The sequence below is a fragment of the Thermobia domestica genome, chromosome 4, assembly GCF_964235325.1.
Source record: "Thermobia domestica chromosome 4, izTheDome1.hap1.1, whole genome shotgun sequence".
In the NCBI taxonomy this organism is placed as follows: Eukaryota; Metazoa; Arthropoda; class Insecta; order Zygentoma; family Lepismatidae; genus Thermobia; species Thermobia domestica.
Window position 1 is genome coordinate 275,886,544 of NC_137457.1, and position 21,228 is coordinate 275,907,771.

General features: G+C 34.4%; 1 protein-coding gene across 1 annotated transcript in view; it reads right to left on the reverse strand.

Moving 5' to 3' along the window:
• The window catches only part of LOC145683131 (uncharacterized), a 123,040-nt gene that overhangs the window by 4,044 nt on the left and 97,768 nt on the right, over window positions 1-21,228 (reverse strand). Inside the window, exons 11-12 of the mRNA XM_081754495.1 lie at window positions 16,401-16,868; window positions 11,486-11,710 (exon numbers count right to left, since the gene is read on the reverse strand). Coding sequence (XP_081610621.1) covers window positions 11,486-11,710; window positions 16,401-16,868 — 693 coding nt within the window. The remainder of the gene's footprint in view (window positions 1-11,485; window positions 11,711-16,400; window positions 16,869-21,228) is intronic.

Sequence of the window (21,228 nt, forward strand, 5' to 3'; positions counted from 1 at the left end):
CATAATTTACAGCAAAACCAGCATAAATTGTTGCTGGATCCAACATTGTTTTCCAGCTTAGAGGTCTCCAGCAATATTTGGCTCTTCTAAAATATTGTCGCCACTATCAACATTTACACGTTTTGGTCGTTTCCTTGAAGGGTGATTTTCCATTATAAAGATGTTTTTATGCCACCAAAAGCTCTTGTAGACAACGAAAGAACTCCTCACAACACAATACGACCCAATTCTTTTGGTTCGTTCGCGCTTGTAGCAATGTTGCATTATCGTATTTTATCAAATTTCGCTTACAACTTATATAGTGTTGCCAGATCTAAAAAATAAAATAACTGACAGATATAGGGCCATTCCTACCATCTCCCACCATACCTATAGGGCCATCCTACCAAACCAGTGTTTGAATTAACTCCCGAACTACGGGGGGATGTTTTTGATAAATATATAGAAAGAAAATACTTATTCCATGTAAAAATATCATGTTATTGCTGCGAGCCGGGCCGGCGATAAACTTTGACGAGAGGGGATTTCCCCGCCATCCCCCAACATTAATCGCTAGTAGTAATGTGAAAAGACAGAAACGAAAGAAAGATCACATTTCGCAGCAATAGGGAGTCTTATTCGCTTTTCAGACCAAAAGCAGAAGTTCATGTATTCGTGCGCGCCCGCGTATATGTGTTTGTGTCGCAAAATAAAGTCCTAAATCGATGCTGTAATAAATTTTCAATTTACAAAGCTTTTCTTTTTTAGAAACTAAAGAAGGCGTTAATTCTGAAAATCAACCTTGAATAATAATAAATCTCATAAAATGTCTATTGCCCCAATCACTTTTTTGTTCCTGGAGGCATTAACGCTCAACTTAGAAAACTCAATAAATGTAAAATCACTAAATATACAATTAAATGTAATTCATAAATGTTGCGAGACTGCGAGAAGTCTCGCGAGACTTAACTGAGTCTCGTCTCGCATGGTTTAGTCTCGTCTCGCATAAAATTTTCAGTCTCGTCTCGTGTCTCATCTCGCAAATGCGAGACGAGACGAGACTTCTCGCGTCTCGCGTGCATCCCTAGTCCTCTTTTTGGTCATCCCAGAGATTTGCCACTAACTAAACGGCCTACTTATGAAGATGTACTTCGCTGTTGTTTTCACGAAGGACTACAATTGCACCCACAAACAAACAATGCAAAAGTGAGCTTTTCTAAAGTTGCTGGGATAGTAGCAAGAAAAATAAAAAAACATTTATGATAGAGCGTCCTTTCCTACCGTTACTGAGTACAGAATCGTGCAGCTTGTTGTTGCGTATCATGACAGTTACTATAAACTGAGAAAGTCGTACGGTCGTAATTTGAACAAGCCAATATTTGCATAGAAGATTGCAAACTTCAAGTAAAGATCATTGTCGTTATTTGATGTGGCAGCATGCAAATGTCCTATCATTTTGAACTGTATGTGTGATAAGACAGAAGATTTGTGTGAATGTTTAATTTCTATCAAGTGCAAGTGTGAAAAGTCTAAGAAGATACATGCCCTTGAGTTACGTTTTATCTATTTTCAAAGAAAGTGTGGTTTTGGCAAAATTGGATCAATAGATCTTCTAGAAACAAGAAGGCTAACTTCAATACTGAGAAGAAGGAACTACAAACATAAACGTGTTTTTAGTGATACGCCTTCAAGTTCATCAACCATTTTTGAAAATGACCGTACAGATTGTTTCAGTTCAAGACTTCAACAAGGCGGTTCGGGCTCTTCCGAGTTCTGTGAAAGTGAAAATGATGGGTTCGTCCCAGATATCCCCACCAAAACTCCGTCAGAATGACAAATGAGAATAAAACTGAAGACAACGGCACTAAATAGTGATAGGTTCGGTGTATCTGACCGAGTTACTGCTGCAATTGTTTCCAGCGTTCTACAAGATATTGGAATGGTGACAGACACGGACTATTCTCACGTGGTCGATAAAAATAAAATACGGAGAGAGAAAAGTCATATCAGGAGATCTTTTTGCAGTGTAAACCTGATATTTTGCTTCGTGGTCTATACTTTAATGGGCGCAAAGATGATACTTTGGTAGTTGAAGAACGTGATTCTAAGTTATTTCGTAGACTTGAAAGAGAGGAGCACAACACTATCGTTCAAGAACCTGGGTCGACATATATTGGCAACATTTCTCCATCATTGGGATCTTCTACTCATATTGCTTCCAGCATAATTTCCTACTTGACTGAAGTTGACATTTCTTTGGACGAATTAGATGTTGTTGGCTGTGATGGTACTGTTATCAATACAGGATGGAGGAATGGTGTAATTCGGCAAATTGGACTTCATATAGGTAGACCGTTGCAGTGTGCTGCATGTCTTCACCATTTTAATGAGTTGCCTCTCCGCCACTTATTTCAACACGTTGATGGGGAAACAACAGGTCCTAAAACCTTTAGAGGGGCCGATCGAGCAACTGCTTACTGTCTGGGAAAGATTACCTGTAGTTGAATTTGAAAGAGTTGACTGCATAATCCCTTAAGTAGACCGTCAAATTCTCAGCAAAGACCAGCAGTACCTTTTGGATATTTCAAGATCAGTAAATGCAGGGGAATGTCCAAAAGACTTGTCCTATCGAGACCCTGGCCCTATGTCGCATTCAGGATGGCTGACAACCGCAAACAGAATTCTTAGCTTGTACATCAGTACTGAAAATCTCTCAAAAAGTCTTAAAGAATTTGTACCTTCTATATTGCGTTCGTACGTGCCTTTGTGGTTTAAAATCAAAACAAGCCATTCTTTTTTAGATGGTTCGAAACATCTTTTTGAAGCAATTGCTACATCAAGATACCTCCCTGAAACTCTTCGGCAAGTGGTAGAGCCTGTAATTGATAGAAACGCATTTTTTGCCCATCCACAAAACTTTCTCTTGGCTATGATAACGGACGAAAGGAAATATATTAGAGAACTTGCTCTTAGACGAATAATAAAGGCGAGACATGCAAAAACTACATGAAAAGCAATCAGGAACTTCATACCACTCTAAATCAATTTTGGTGCTAAAGATTATACTGAAATGATTGACTGGTCGACCTGCAAAGTATCTTCTTCTCCATTGTTGCGTCGAATCAATGATCATAAAATCAGACTCCTTATACAGAGTGGCATGGTACCCGATTGGGAAGTTGTAAGAGGATTCCCTTGCCACAAACAAGCTGTCGAGAGACATGTAAAACTGGTAACAGAAGCAGCTGGCAAAGTATGTGGTGCTCAGTCAAGAGATGGATATATCAGGGCAACTCTGCAATCCAGAGCTATTATGCCACACTTCAGCCAAAAATCTCATTTCAAAGTGAATCCTCATTGCTAAAAGAAGTGAAAAAATCCACAAAAATCAAGGATTAACTAAAAATATGTAGAACACACCTGCATTGGATGATTGGTTGGGAAGGGTGTGGGTGGAACTCGAACTGCAGTCACCTTCTTGTGGTGAGTTTTGGGTCATTCCTGTTTACGAATGGGCGAAGAGCTGCAGATGAAATTATTTAAATTTTAAGTACAATTTTAAAAAATAAAAAAGTTGCATGAACGGTTTTACAATGTTCATTTTGCTTTCCAAACCAGTCATTTAACTGAAATAATCCAAACTATGTTATACAAATGAAAAATGTTATTTTTTGAAAAATAATTTTCAGTTATGTTGTGAATTTAAAAAATACAATAACTATTTTTTACAGTTTAATACAATTTATATTACAGAAAATAAATCATGGAATCGATTAACTATTATTTATTTATAAGACAAAAGAAATTTAAAATCACAAGATTTTCGTCATTTTTGGTAACCTTTAACTGGGATGCACGAACGGAAGATGTTAACCGTTTTCAATTTTTTTCCTTAATTTTTCTATAATCAGTACCAAAGGCAAGTTTTCACGCTATAGCGACTTAAAATTTTTTTCGGCCCATCCTAGTATACATCATGGAAAATATTTTTTATTTCAAATCCAATGAGATATAAACCGTGCTTATATTGTAATTTTCGTGGAAGTTATATTTGATTTTATCTGCACTAATGAATATGGTCACATGAACAGTACAAATAGCATATTTTTATATGAATATGTTTATTTCTCTAGAAAGAATAATGCGATTCTTATGAAACTTGAAGGGCTTACTAAGCATAAATCAAGCTAACATACAATATAATTTGTGTGTTTATATATCTAAGGTTACCCGAGCTACAGGTATAAAAATGGTAAAAAGAAAGGAAATTCGAGGGAAAATTTCCCGAAAATCCCTCCGTCACGGAAAGCTGAGGGTGATGGAGAATAACTGATTGCAGATTCAAGTTCTACATGAAAAGTTCTATTAGAATTAGGTATTTTCTTCCGTGTGACAGAGAAAAAGTATCTTCTTGTCGACTAGTGTTATAGAATAGTACTTTGGAACTTACATCTTTACAACCATAAACCAGAAATGTTCAAGTATTTAGTTTTGAAAAGCTCTATATTAGTTTAGTTTTAAATCTCAAATATTCTTCGAAACATATATATCTATAATACATAGATTCTCTAGAATCATATTTATCTTTAAGATTTAAATTTGATTTTTCCCCTAAATTTACAGTTTCTTTTTATTTTCATATTCTTTATTACTGAACAAAGTGGTTTATCCTTATTGATTAAGATATTACCGGACATGCTAACATTGACGTATTATTAAATTAACGTCCTTCAGTGACTGACAGCTGATCTAACAACATACATTTAAACGATTGTGCAAGATATAAGTTGTTAATGCAGGTGGCAATGCAGGTGGACTTTTCCCCGCAGTCGTTTTATGAAGGGTAAGATTATGGCTGATTACGTGCATTATACATCAGGTACTTCATTAGAGAAAGACGTAAGTGGTAATATAAATTACACCGATAGTAATAGGTAGTACACATTTTTCTTCCAGTGTTAGTAGCTGAAGATAGACATGTCTTCATTTTTACGATATTGCTAAGTCTTTCTGCGCTACTACCACACAAGCCAAGCGTCCACAACTTTTATTATTTTGCAATGTGAGAAGTGGGAAGAAGGTAAGATTGAACATCATAGTTTGTGATTCTCATTCGATTTCATGCGTAACATGTTAATGCTAAACTTATTGTACAAGTTTTATATTATTTAAGGAAAATTATGATAAATGTATTTTGCATAATAAGTGATGAGATTTAGAGAAACAATTCATACTTTTAACATGAAGGAAGTGGTCGTAGGAGTTTCAATGAAGTGTCTTCATTTCTCCAAAACTGTGCAATGCGTAAGCAAAGAAAAATGACTGACTTCACCTATTTTCATACAATTGTCCCGAGAATAAGAAGAAAACAAACATTCTTTTCCTTACGTTTGACAGACACATAAATAAAAATATTAAAATTTTTGTCGCTGTGAGAGACACAACTTTATGCCATGGAATTGAGGATTAAAGTATATATAAGTAAGTTTTAAGTATATATATCTAAGAACACAGAACAGGTATTTTAATAGGCTGTGATATATATATAGCAAAGCGAAGTAACAGGATTTGGTGTCATCAGGTATTGATGGATTTTTTTAAGAAGGCAGTTGTCTCTGAGGCAATTCAGGACTAATTAAGAAGAGGAAAGTTCTACTTTGTCTTAGCACTTTCTATCGGTTATAATATAATAGAGAGATGTAAAGGGTAATAAAGGGGGTATAATAATATTGACGATCTCATTCGTAAGTTTAGGTTACCTTAGAGATTGAGTGTCAATCGAAGGTCAAAGATTTGATCAAACTTTGAAAGTACATAAAGCCAGAAAAATCATTTTAAATTGAATACTACATTAGTCTATTGCTAACTGAGGCTACACGAGAAAGAATTGTAGCAATATACACGTGTATATATATATATATATATATATATATATATATATATATATATATATATATATATATATATATATATTCATTTTTCAATAGTATACTTTCAAATATTTTTCTCTTTCTCATGAACGCTTATTTTTCGTGTGTAGTCCCTAAAGCCATATGAATTATATTCCCAATATATAAAACACTTGGCTTTTTCATTTCTTCGTCCTCGTAAGGAGATGCTTGCTTTTCTGTGCTATAAGAGGAAGAATATCATAAACAATAAGTCGTTGAAAGTTAGGAAAATATTAATCATGACCTGAATATCGAGCTTTACGTTATATTGCTCAGAAACGTGAACATTGACAAAACCAGAAGTAGAGAAACTCTAAGTACTCAAACGTGGTCCTTGCGCACAATGTTGAGAATCCTATGTACGACGGGAAAGGTAAACGAAGACGTATTAGAAGAAGTTTACGATGAACGCAAGCTAAGCAAGAAATAGTAAAAATAAGAAACAACAAGATTGGTTACCTTATTCGGCATTAAGACTGAATCAATATCTTATTAGTGGGAAAGAGAAGCAAGAACGGACGAAGAAGGCCAAGGACGAAATATCTTGATGCAATTAGGAAAAATGGCGTATCGCTCTCTAAAATTACAATAATGAAGGTAGGAAAAATTTTCATATTATCCATATGGTAAACCACCTAATATGTTTGAAAGCCTGTTACTCTGCTGAAATATCATAATATCATTATTCCTGTATGATAGTCAAATTTAAGAGTATTAAAACGTGTAGGTTTAGAAGAACGTAAGGATTATAATCTGTAACTTGTCAAAGCAATTTCAGTAAAAAAGAAGGAAACAAACGTAACGGAATCTGATGTATTACGTTTATGAGTGTGACATTTAAATCATAATAATACAGGGTGTTTATAAAAGAACTCCGGGGTTTTAAAAATTCATATCTTATTAACGATAAAAGAGAGCAAAATTTAGTTAATTTCTCTGAAACGACTAGCTCAAAAAATTTTAGTCATACTCATTGGAAATGTTTTTATCAACAGGTGACAGCGCTGCGGAACGTTGACCTTGAGACGACGTAGCGGCTGCGGTAGTCAGTGAATCAGTGCCGTGCCGTGTGGATTGTTGCGCTTCGCGCTATGGTGACGCCATAACAAAAGGCTCAATGTGTTATTCAAGAGATAGAGTACCGTTACCATGTGTGCCGTGCCACTCACGGGGCTTATATTGAACTTTATTAAATTGTTAAAACAAACGTGAAAATGTAAGCTTTCCAATCATGTATAACACATGTGTGTACGTTTTTTTTTTTTTTTTTTTTTTTTTTTTTTTTTTTTTTTTTTTTTTTTTTTGCTTATTTTGCCTCAAAACCCCGGCGGGGCTCATATTGAACTTGATTAAATTGTTAAAAACAAAACTTGAAAATGTAAGCTTTCCAATCATGTATAACACATGTATGTACGTTTTTTACTTAATTAAAATATTTTGCCTCAAAACCCCGGAGTTCTTTTATAGACACGTGATATTTCTAAATATGACAAATACTCTGAGGTTGTAATTTTACAATGTTTTGTTACTTTTTCGCAAGTTAAATCTTAATGACCGATATTGTTTTAACAAAGACCAATTCACTTACATACGAGCAAACTCAGTAGTAAACGGTAATTAAGTATTCCTCAATAAATATTTCACATGATATGATTGCATGATCATTAAAACGTATCATTTGAGTTTTAGTATGCCTAGAACAACATTTTAAATATTTTCAGAAAGGAAAATATATAAGAGATAATCTATTGATTACAATATTTTACAATTCTGTATCTTGGGTCTGAAAGTTCCAATGCCACTTTTTGGCTAACGAAAGGCCAATCTATACTTTGACCTTTTTTAACCACATAATTACTTCATCCTCAGCAAAGACCTATAACACTATCTGTAAAATTATCCTAAAACTATTCCATGTTGACATCTGCCCTTGTTACACAAGAAAATACCTATTTAGAAACATTAAAATGCTAAAAATTTCATTTTCGTATAAAAGTATCATTGGCCCTTTACGACTCAAGCCGCAAAATTGATATAAATCAATTGCGGATCTAAGATGGAAAACTATTCGTAAAATGTCCCCTCAAAGAGCCTAAAATAAACTGAAATATAGGTGATTTCTCTAGTAATCTCTAAAATCTGATATCTAATATTGCAATAAGCATATTCTCGTTTTTGGTATGCAGTTAATACTACAACAACAACAACAACAACAACTACTACTACTACTACTACTACTACTACTACTACTACTAATAATAATAATAATAATAATAATAATAATAATAATAATAATAATAATAATATTCACTTGACGAAATATACATTGGCCATTATAAAATTACAAGTCAGTTCGATTTTAGTTTGGTTGCAACAATATCGAGTATGATACTCACAAGTAAACCTTACGTTTGGGTGAATCGAGTTGCTGACTGAGACACATATGAGAAAGTAGTACTAAATGTGGTTAGTATTTCAATGAAGTTGTAGGTGCGAAGCTCCAGGGGTTTAGGAGATACAGCTACCAGAACATCACATGGAAGTACAGAATAGTCTTCATACAGTTGGAGGTAAAATCTCTGTAAGACCTCTTGTAACAACAAAAGGTGAATAACAAATATATGGGTATATATTAGGACTAGGGGGAAGTCATATAGTAAAGGTATACCTGATTGCGGCCATCTTGAAATCCGCCATTTTGAATTAAGGTTAATTTTTTAAAATAGGAATAGGGTCATGTGATACATGACTTAAGGCGCAAATTTAATCAGAAGAACAATGGTCACGTTAATTTTGAGTTACGCACAATTGGTAAAAAGCTACAGGGAAATTAAGTATTGTTGCAGCATATGTATTAGTCCTTTACCCCACCTTGTAAATTTTATTTTAATGATAATAATTAAATAAAAAGCAGGTGGATAAATATTAGGTCTATGGTAAGAGTTGCCTTGATGGCGGCCATGTTCAAATCCGCCATTTTGAAGCAGACAAAAGTTTTAAACAAAACGCATAACATTGACACCTTATTAATACCAAATTTTACCATAACTCCAACGGTATAACCATTTTTGTTTTATCATGAACCAGCATTTGTTATCGCATTCACAAGTTGCTAATTTAAGGAAAAATGACCAAAGAGGAATAGATTCATAATTGAACTAGGGTCTTTCTTCCAGAAAAGTCCTCAATTAATACAATCAATATGTAGTTCAGAAAAGAGTGCATCACTTGCACAAATGCTCTGCTCACAATGAGCACACCTGACAAAGGCAATCGAGTTACACTTGACACATCTGTCGTTAACAATTCCGTCAAAGCAGTAGTCGTAAGGAGCGATCCATTTAATTTTGTGCTGGTTAATGATAAAGTAAAAATGGTTATACCGTTGAAGTTATGGTAAAATTTGCTATTAATAAGGTATCACTGTTATGCGTTTTGTTTAAAAATTTTGTCTGCTTCAAAATGTCGGATTTGAACATGGCCACCATCAAGGCAACTCTTACCATAGACCTAATATTTATCCGCCTGCTTTTTATTTAATTATTATCATTAAAACAAAATGTACAAGGTGGGGTAAAGGACTAATACATATGCTGCAACAATACTTAATTTCCCTGTAACTTTTTACCAATTGTGCGTAACTCAAAATTAACGTGACCATTGTTCTTCTGATTAAATTTGCGCCTTAAATCATGTATCACATGACCCTATTCCTATTTTAAAAAAATAACTTTAATTCAAAATGGCGGATTTCAAGATGGCCGGCGTCAGGTATACCCTTACTATATGACTTCCCCCTAGTCCTAATATAAATCCATATATTTGTTATTCACCTTTTGTCGTTACAAGAGGTCTTACAGAGCTTTTACCTCCAACTGTATGAAGACTATTCTGTACTTCTATGTGATGTTCTGGTAGCTGTATCTCCTAAACCCCTGGAGCTTCGCACCTACAACTTCACTGAAATACTAACCACATTTAGTACTACTTTCTCATATGTGTCTCAGTCAGCAACTCGATTCACCCAAACGTAAGGTTTACTTGTCAGTACACAGTGCAGTTTTAATGGCATATAAAAGTTGCTAAATTGAATAAAGAGTGACATCTAACAGTGGAACTCGAGAACTATCCACAATGATGTTCTGTTCTCGATAAATTATGACCATTTAAGTTTTGGATGTACTACACAATGGTAAACATTATTTAGTCTTTGGTAATAAAATACATTGGCCTATGGCTTGGTCTTATATCTCTGACATACGCAATTTTGCCAACCAACAGGTTATGGTTCCAAGTTCAAAGAAATTATTTTATCTCTATTTTCTTTAAAATGAGTAACGTCACTTTACCATTCAACGCCTCAAATAGTCATATTTATCTCATTTCTTCCTTTTAGCAATGTGAATGAGACAAAAGTTCGTTGTGAAAACGTGTCGTGAAAGTGAGCTCGTCTCGAATAATGTATGTTCGTATTGAGGGGTTGACTGGATCTCTGAAAAGGGGAAAGGAACAGATATTGGGTGTAGCTAGTTCAATTAATCAGAGAGGCTGAGGATTGTACCACTTATGAATCTGTTACTATAGAAATCTCATGTTATGAGTATGACCACATGTAATTTTAACTATAACACGGAACATACTTTTGGAATAAAAATACTTTAAACATAAGTCCTAATTTATTTGATGTTGGATTACAGAAGACAATCGCAATATCCCGGAATCATAGCAGTAACTTCAGATTAGTCAAAATGTACATGCACACGTACGTAATATGCAAAAAAACATGGATAATGTCTCAGCGCATCTCAAAATTCCTTTTACTACAAGATTACGCCTGATATTGGCATGTTTTTCCCTACTCTTGAGCAAGGCATTTTTTGAAGAACTGGTTGTGGTTCAATAGCAAATAGGTTAAATATATGGAAAATATGGGAAACCACACTCCAAACAATAAATTGAATACAATGACACACATATTTTATTTTTGGATAAATTTCCCTGTTTTCTGTACACTAAACCTATTTATAAGTCAATATCAGCTTATTTTTCTTTACATGCATCGGTGGATTAGAGTTTAATGATCTCTTGATCAGCGAGACTATTTGAGACGTAGGTCTACAGCTTAACAGAAATCCGTGCGACACGAACTCCTACCGGGAACAGAACCCGGGTTTCTGCGCCCAAGACGCGTACGCTTACCATATAGTAATTAGGTAGCTGATATATATATATATATATATATATATATATATATATATGAAAGAAGGAAGTGGCTAGGAAGAAAAATGAAATTAGACGTAATATGAGAATTGCAGGTGAGTTTAACTCAAATTTTAACTTCATATACCGACATATGATATGTTTACACACAAAACTATTCTCACGTGATTATATTGTTATCAACTAAACTTCTTGAGAAATTTGGTAGGTATTTATAATAAACTCGTAAGTGACACACAATATTTAACCGGAAGAATATCGTCTATTCCTATTCTCTCTGTATCATTTTCCGACACCGATCCTGCCTATATTAAATAATATAGATGATAACTTACGACGTAAGAATTGATCTCCGCTTTTGTAGTGCTGTTCCAAATCTGAATTTCCGAAGCATTTATTGTAGTATTTCTTCCTCCACTGTGTCTCCAGAGGTGAACCATACCAGCAGTCAGCCGTAGCATACTAGAATCTTCATTGAGATTTTGCACTGTGATTGTCATATATTGCATCAACTGCTGCACTTCATTTCTGTTATCTTCTTGAAATGCAAACCCTGTCAGCTACAAATGAAATGAAATATATTATTAAAAAGATAGACTATCATTAAATAAATGTAAATTTCTTATCAATCAAGTTTAGAAACATTTTATTATTGAATTTTATTGCTAATGGCCACAATGTATTCAAACTTACTTTACGAAATAATGATAATTTCTTTCCGAAGCTCATACCAAGAGGAATGTGCAGAAGTATGGGATGGCTTTTGAATATGAATATGGAAAAAAAGATTACCATCCTTCGGAAATTTGGTTTCCGATGCATATTTCATTATACACACTAATATTTGATTCTGACTCTTAAGAAAATTACAATAGACTTGGCTTCTCTGTAAAACAGTGAAGAAGAGATAATTACTCCAGCGTCTCTGGTTCCATTCAAAATTGTTGCGGATCTAAGGTAAAAAAAAAAAAAAATTTTTTAAATGTCCCCTCAAAGACCATTAAATAAACTGAAATATAGATGATTTCTCTAGTACTCTCTACAATGTGCTATGTAATGTTGCAATAACCATATTTTTGTTTTTATTATGTGGTTAATAGTAATAACATTATTCACTTGACGAAATATACAATGGATATTATAAAATTACAAGTCAGTTCGATGTAACGTTAGTTGCAACAATATCGAGTATGATATTCAGTACACAGTGCAGTTCTGATGGCATATAAAAGTTGCTAAATTGAATAAAGAGTGATATCTAACAGTAGAACTCGAGAACTAACCACAAGGCTGCTGTGTTCTCGATAAATAATGACTTTTTAAGTTTTGGATGTACTACACAATGGGAAACACTATTTAGTCTTTGGTAATAAAATATATTTTAAAAGTTTCTATTCTCTCAATCTAGTATTTTGACTTATACGACGATTTCAAAGAGCCAGAAATGAGGCGTTGGATAGTAAAGTGGCGTAACTCATTTCCGAGACATTGTGAGATGTTGAGACTTTTATTAGAATCGATATAGATAGCGAACAAAATTGGTTCTTTTACTGGCACCTTTTGGCCTATACCCTGATCTTTTAACTCTGAGATACGCAACTTTGCCAACCGGTTATGGTTGCAAGTTCAAGAAAATTATTTATTTTATCTCTATTTTCTTTAAAATGAGTTACGTCACTTTACCATTCAACGCCTCAAATAATCATATCTATCTCATTTTTTCTTCCTAGCAATGTGAATGAGAGAAAAGTTCGATTCGAAAACGTGTTGTGAAAGTGATCTCGTCTCGAATAATGTATGTTCGTATTGAGGGGTTGACTGGATCTCTGAAAAGAGCAAAGGAACAGATATTGGATGTAGCTAGTTCAATTAATCAGAGAGGTTGAGGATTGTACCACTTATGAAATTGTTACTATAGAAATCTCACGTTATGAGTATGACCACATGTAATTTTAACTATAATGTACTTTTGGAATTAAAAAAAAAAAAACTTTAAACATAAGTCCTGATTTATTTGATGTTGGATTACAGAAGACAATCACATTATCCCGGAATCATAGCAGTAACTTCAGATTAGTCAAGTTCATGCGCGTCTTGAAAGCTATTTCTGAAACACTTTTAAAATATGCGATTATTTTTTATTACAGGTTAATAATATCAGTTGATCTAAAAAGTACTGTGCGAAGGGGATGGTGTTAGTATCAATAACCTCAGGATGTAATCGTAGTAGTCGGCCTAATCTAACGTCACTTGATATATAAGAGTTGAAGCTAGTAGATAGATTTGCTATAATCACACATAAAAATTTGTGGCATGAACACGAGTGGTCTTTCTGAGAAACTGCGATATATATTTTAAAATTTCATTTCGATGAAGGCATAAATGCTGCTCAGACCCGTTATGCAAGATATGTTATAAAAGCAAGTTTCAGATATCTCGAGATCCAAAAAGCTCCTCGCTGTAGGTGACAAATAAGGGGGAAAATGAACGGTATGTTTAACTTTTGAGGATATTTATTTTTGAGCATTATTCTCCAAAATGACTTCGGCGATTTTGTCTGTATTTAGGAGTGACATTATGGTGTGTATCGTTTGTCCAGAAAAAGTACACATGGAGCGAGTTTTTTTCGAACAATTTTCTCAAAATAACGTCAATCAAGATTGTTTCTCTTTTACAAATATATATTTTATTAACATTTTGCCAATATGACAAAACTCATCCTAGAAATATAATAGAAAAGCAGCTTTTTTCTCGTCTTTCATAACTCATTGTTTAATGAATAACCTAGCAATATTGCATAAATTATTTATCATGGTAAAATCCACAAGAATTTTTTACTCTAAGGAGCGAGATCGTTTTGGAGCGATTTCCTCAAACAAAAAGAAAGTGGTTTTCTTATCTGTGTTTGGTAAACAAATATTTAGCAATTAGTAACTATATAATTAGTAACTATGATATAATTCAGAGTGGCATTTATAACAGATAGCACACTTTTAAACTGATATTTTTTTTTCAGATTAAGTTTCGAAAACATTGTTTAATTTTGTGCGTACTCTCTGAATGATAATAAATAATAACAGGGGCTTGAGATTTATTTGAAGCAATCATGGGAAATAGTTTTGTGGTCTTCCGTAGCTTTCATTTAATGTTATAAAAGCATTATTTTTTTTTAGCAAAATATACGATAATTAATTAAATATAGTCTTGTTTATTTATTACCAATATTGTGCAGTAAACTCCATACTCCTAGCCCATTTAACTTGAACATGGTACATGATTTCAACGTATGAACTTACATACACTGCTGGATGTGAAAACTGCCATACTTGGAAAGATATATGTGATATTAAAATAAAAATTTATAAAATTAAGTAGTTTCATGACAGTGCAATAGTGATTAGGATTACAAATCTCTTCGTGATATTTGTTCTTAAAAGTTCAATACGGCTTGAAGCCTTCATTTGCTACTATCGAAGTCTCTACAGCTCATGGCATAGTATGAAAGGGGTCCTCTACAGGTTTGTGTGAAATCTTTGGGCATGTGATTTCTATGGAAATCCATTGTGCATCAGCAGTGGTGCTTGGAGAACAATTATGGTCTTCCAACCAATCATATCTCACACATCCTTGATGGGCAATATGTTAGTTATACATGCAGGCCAGGGAAACTGTGATACATGTCTCCTTCGAAGAATACTTGAATATTCCTCTGATCTATAGCCGGCCATTTTCTTGCTGAAATATGACATCTGGAGTAGCCTCAAGGAGGGAAAGTACCTCGGTTCTAAAACCTTGCCGATATAACGATTTCTATACAGGTTGGATCAACAAATAACAAGATCTCATGTTGTGTCTACGGGGTCACAAATCATCGCACTAGATTATTGTGTAGGCAACCACAATGAAGTTATCATGTAAGCTTCTAAGACTTATATGAGCATCAGCAGGCCCGTATCCAGATGCAAACTATTTGTAAATAAACCATGGTACCCCGCTAATATGTCCTACAAGTTTCATGGCAATATCTAACAAAGTAAGCATGAAATTAAAAAGATATCTCATTCTACCTCACAAATTCACCATTTTCTTACCATTTACAGAACATGGTTTATTATAAACCTCAACTGTACTTGCCCTAATTATTCTACTGAAACTTTTTATGATGCGTTGTGTAGGCTAAGGACGAGGATTTTGTACAGTGGTACGTTTGTTTGAGTGTAGCCACCATGAGGGAAATAATAGGCAAAAATGTGATTGTTTTCCAAAATTTCACCCTAAAATCAGAAATTCTCTACAGCTCGCAACGCTGCTACCAGGGAAATGCAAACTATCTTAGAATAAACAGTGGTATGCCAATAATATATCCTACAAGTATCATGGCGATATTTAAGAAACAAACCTTCTAATTACAAAATATATATTACGGTAAACAGAAAAGTAAGGAAAACTAGAAAAATCAAGGGTTAGAAGCTAAATATGAATTTTTCGTGCACCCATTAATTACCTCCTTGTAACAATCTGTACCTGCTTTAGTTCAGTATGAACAAATGTTCAACTGGCGTAAGTTGGCGTGAGCTAGGACGTGAGTTATAAACACAAATTTCGAAAATTTCGAATTTTTTGCCCAAATTTAGGGAAATGTTAATTTGCCTAGCTCAAAACACTGTGAGCGGGCCCGTCTAATTTATGTCAGCAATTAGGTATTAATCCGAAGTATCTACCTTATACTTCTTAAGGAGATCTCTCTACAAAGAAGGAAGCTACAGTGAAAAGAGAAAATTCGAAAATTATCAAATTTTTGACTTTGGACTAAAATTTGAGAATGTAATTATACACCCAGAAGAAAAAGAAACTAGTATGACAAACTATGGTCCAACCATATTGGGCCAAAAGGTTATCCCGATATCTAATTAGTACCCACACAGGAGTGGATTAAAAAAAGTGACACACCGGGACCGAAAGTGTTAAATGTGCCACTAAAAGATATCGAAATTGTTATGAAGAACTCTTCTCTCTATTAATATAATGCATAATTAACTATCTTTTCCTTCATATATATAAAAAATAAAGGTATTTATAATAATCTTAATAGTTACTTACAGTAAAATGATAAAAATATAGTGGATCTCATTTCTAAATATTGCATTGTCATCAGGTTTACCTATCTTAAGAACATCACAGCCTTAATGTGTATAGAATGACACAAACAAAAGTGATATAATTAAAATAATTTACAATAAACAACACTACCTTTGGTCCTGTACTACTCAAGTCCACGAAAGTGAACCTCGAGCAATAACAATCATTCTCAAGAAGTGCACATTGATTCTTGTACTCTCCATTTTCTCTGTTGAGTAGACACCAATCAGTGAATGTTTGTGTGCTATAATTCACCATTTGAGTCACGGTATGGCTTTCAGAGCAAGAACTATCAATGTCTCTCAATGGCAATAAACTCCGGAAAGCAGAATGAGGTAATTGGTCGAAGAGTGCCTGAAATTCGGTTCTATCCACATTTAGAGCTCCCTCAACACTTGACGAAGAAAGAATAATGAAATATTTCATCTGAGCAACCAAAATATTCGATGCGTTATACCTATTAACTTTGCAGATGAAGTAGATGCCTTCATTCTGAATGATTATACATATCTCAAACTGCATCAATCCTTGATGTCTACTAAAGATTCTATGATAAACATCTACAGCGATTGTTCTCATCTGGAATAAATACATTACACATTATTCAAACTGTTTCATATAACTTACTTGAGTTCATCTAATTGGGACATTCAAAGCATAAATTTTATGAAAAATGATTCCATCAGACGTTTTATAATCTTAGATTATTTTAGAGTTTGACTCCTTTGAGAACTAATATAAATAACCTAAAGAGTAAGGGGAAAAAGAAGAAATGTCACAAAACTGCATATCTCTTTCCTTAGTTCATCGCAATATTGTTTAAGAAAATAGAAATTATCAGGTTATTTCTTAAAACCTGAGAAGTTAAGTATAAGTTTTATATATATACTAGCGTGAGGTAGTATATTAACAGCTACGTAAATTGCATTTAACACATACGACAAAAATTGAAATCTTTCAGTTTTACGTCCCACGATTATGCCGGTGAGGATAAAGGACACTGTGATTATGAGAAATGAATGAAATGGTGGAATGAAGAAACTGGGAGGAAACAAGAGAACCCAGAAAAAACGCAAGAGCACGATGTTTGTCCATTACAAATTCCACACGGCGCGAGCTGGGATCGAACCAGGGACCGAAAGCAGCGGAGGTGAACGCTTTACCACTGAGCCACTGGGCCTCCAACAAGTACGACAGTTGAATTAGTTATACACATGATATATAAAGTGCACCTGACGGGTCGTTAAAGATGTATGCGGTGTTGCGTTGTCCGTGTAGTACATAAGACCCTTACTGTTGACCCGTTCCAGGCGTTTCTTCTGAATTATTATGTGCACTTGTACTAACTGGCTATAGTACAAGTCCAAGTCGATCGTTCTACCCGGTAGCAGCAGCTCGTGATGCCAATGCCCTTCCAATACCACTTTGCCACAAACTGTGTAGTTTCTTCACGCTTCGACAACTATCTTTTTCGTACATTGTTGCAATAGGTTATCCATTTTTCATCACTTGTGATCAACCGTTTCAAAAATGGCTCGAGTTTGTTACGTTTCAGTTGAGATTCGCAAACAGAAATTACGTCGAGTAAATATTTTTGGTTTAGATCACGTGACACTCAAACGCTGAGATTCTTCTCGAAGTCAGCTTTCTCCAAATGTTTCAACAGTGTTTGATAATGGATGTAAGGGTCAGTGGTGATGGCAATACTGCTTACACACCAGTCTTGCTCGATTTTTGTCTGCATATCATCAACTTTTGTTGTAATTAAAGGGTAAGGGAAAGAGAAGGAATGTCAGAAAACTACATTTTTGAGAAAACGACTTTTTACTATTGAAAACCGTGTAGAAATGAGTAGGGTTGATTTACAAGACCGATCGCTTAGTAATCTTAAAAGTTTATGTCCATTCGTTATTGTACGCAGTGAAATAGTACCAAGAGTCACCAATAGATAGGTCAAAGCACTCGTTAAAGGACACACATGGACATTTCTTGTTTTTTTTTTTTTTTTTTCCTTACAATTCAATTGGTCGTCCACTACGTGGGGCGTCTTAGACATCGACATTTCTAGACCGAAAGAGACTGAATCATCTTTACGCTGTTGCTTTTGATAACGTATCATGTTCATAAACAACACAAATTTCTTCACAGGCCTGCGCCTTTATTAAAATAAAATTATAAAATGCAATGCAGTTTTTTCGAAAGTTCAGTTATCTTCACGGCGCAATATTTCCCGTCTGTTTATAAGAATTCGAATATTATTTGCAGACCTACTGTCATGGCCTATATACCCTGAGATTTGGGACAATAACGTCATTGTGTGCGTAAAATGTTATTTTTTAGACTATCTGTACACCAGAAAAAGGAGAGGAAATAACATACGTTGTAATGAGATTAACGAAATATGAAGAAATCGTAAGAAAACTTTTCTTTAATTGATTTTGTTATCATTTACTGGCAGCATCTCTAAGTTTCTTCACAAGTTTGTTTATTGCACTTTATGAAGTTTAAGAACAATTTATTCCAGTTTTCCGACTACCTACTTTGTTTTAAGAGAATTCCTCTTTTCCTCACTTTCTTTGTTGTAAAACGGAATCAGAAGAAGATTTGGATTCTCAAGGAATTTTTATTCTTGAATAACTTAATAGTGAATATTCCAGTGTTAATTCTGTTGGCACCAGCTGCTAATAATGAGGTGTTCGGAATTAACAGTTGGAGAAAATTGATTCGCCACGCACTTAACGGTACACAATATTTGTGCAACCTTAACTTAGGGAAACTCAGATGCTCCTTTAGATAATATAAAATGTTCTATTACACTAAAAATGCGATAAGTGGATTGTATCAGAAGAAACAACCTACCACCAAAGCATAAGCATGAACTCGTATTCGTTCCACTACTCACGATTTATAATGAAAAATAAAAATATAAATAAAGAGGTGAAATACAAATTTAAAAAGTAAAAGAGCAGATGCAACATACTTAAATTCTACTGTCCAGGCGAACAGCTATGTGGACACTACAAAAAAATGAAATACAATAAAATTACACTTCTCGAGTTTCTGTACTATGATAATACAAAATGAGCATGGATAAGTACGCGATATGCAAACTACTAGGATAATCTTTCAACACATCTAAAAATTCCTTTTACTACAAGATTACGCCTAATATTGTCATGATTTTCCCTAAATTCTTTAACAAGGCATTTTTTCAAGAACTGTTTGCGGTTCAATAGCAAATAGGTCAAATATACGGAAAACATGCTTATACTCCAAACAATAAATTGAATATAATGGCACACATGTTCTATTTTCGGGTAAATTTTCCTGCTTTCTGTACACTAAACCTATTTATCAGTAAATATCAATCTATGTTTCTTTACATCCATCGGTGGATTAGAGTTTAATGATCTCTTGATCAGCGAGACTATATGAAACGTAGGTCTATAGGTTAACGGAAATCCGAGCGACACGAACGCCTACCGGGAACAGAAACCGGGTCTCCCGCGCCCAAGACTCGTACCCTAACCATGTAGTAATTACGAAGCTCATATACATATGAAAGAAGGAAGTGGCTAGGAAGAATAATGAAATTAGACGTAATATGAGAATTCCAGGTGAGTTTAACTCAAATTTTAACTTCATATACCGACATATGATATGTTAACACACATAAATATTCCCAAGTGATTATATTGTTATCATCAACTAAACTTCTTGAGAAATTTCATAGGTATTTATAATAAACTCGTAAGAGACAAACAACATTTAGACGGAAGATTATCGTCTTTTTTATTCTTTCTGTAACATTTTCCGAGACCGATCCTGCCTATACTAATAATATAGATGATAACTTACGACGTAAGGATTGATCTCCGGCTTTGTAGTGTTGTTCCAATTCTTATTTTGTGATGCATTTATTCAAGGTTGGGTAATTACGCGTAAAAAAGGTTTTCTACGTGACGCGCAAACTACGCATAAAAACGCGTGATTTACGTAAAGTACCGGTACGTAAAAAATTAGAAATAGGTCTACAAATTAAAAGAAAACGTTCTACGCGCTGAGCTTTAAAAAAAATTATTCCTAAAATTGTATGAAATCTAGCTGGATTTTGCAAAACTTAATCCGTAAGCATAAACTGGGAATTTTGTATTGCCTTTGTAAAGTAGCATTGTATAATACGGTTTGCACGCATGACTGTTCAAAACCCATTTCATCATGTTTCATGTTTTAAACCCTCTGTAATCAAGAAAAGTTTTATGCCAGAGAAGCCATGGGAGAAACTATTGTGCAATACAACAACAATGGAAAGCCTTCGTGGTCTCTATTTGTGACGACTTTCTGCAATGTCTGAGAAAAGCATCACGAACAAGTAGAGGAGTTTCTGTTGGAAAACCTCGGCCCTTCAGGAATAACTAGCTACCAGCAATATCGGGGAAAATGTGGAAAATTTGAAGAACTTATAAAGAAGGGAATTACAACACCACGCACATTCTGGTATTTCGCTATTCGGCAACATAAGGAGTTGTCGGAAGTTGCTATGAAGTTACAGAACATCCTAGTATCTTCAGCGCAAATTGAAAGACTTTTCTCAAATTGGTCCTTTGTTCATAACGTCATAAGGAACCGGCTCAGCTTCGAACGTTTGATCACCACCCGTAGTGACGTATTACAAGTTATTGATAGGAGGTTAACCTGTTAGTCCCCCTACGTAATTACTTGTATTACGTCACACCGCGTGGCGATCAAACAATAATTGTTGGCGACCAAACGACATCAAACGACTATGAAACGTTCTGACCCAATTAGTATTGAATTTGGTTCGATGGAGGAACTGTTACCTCCCTACGTAATTACATGTGTCACGCCACTATGCGTGGCGATCAAACGATAATTGTTGACGATCTAACACGATTAAACGACAATGAAACGACGTGAC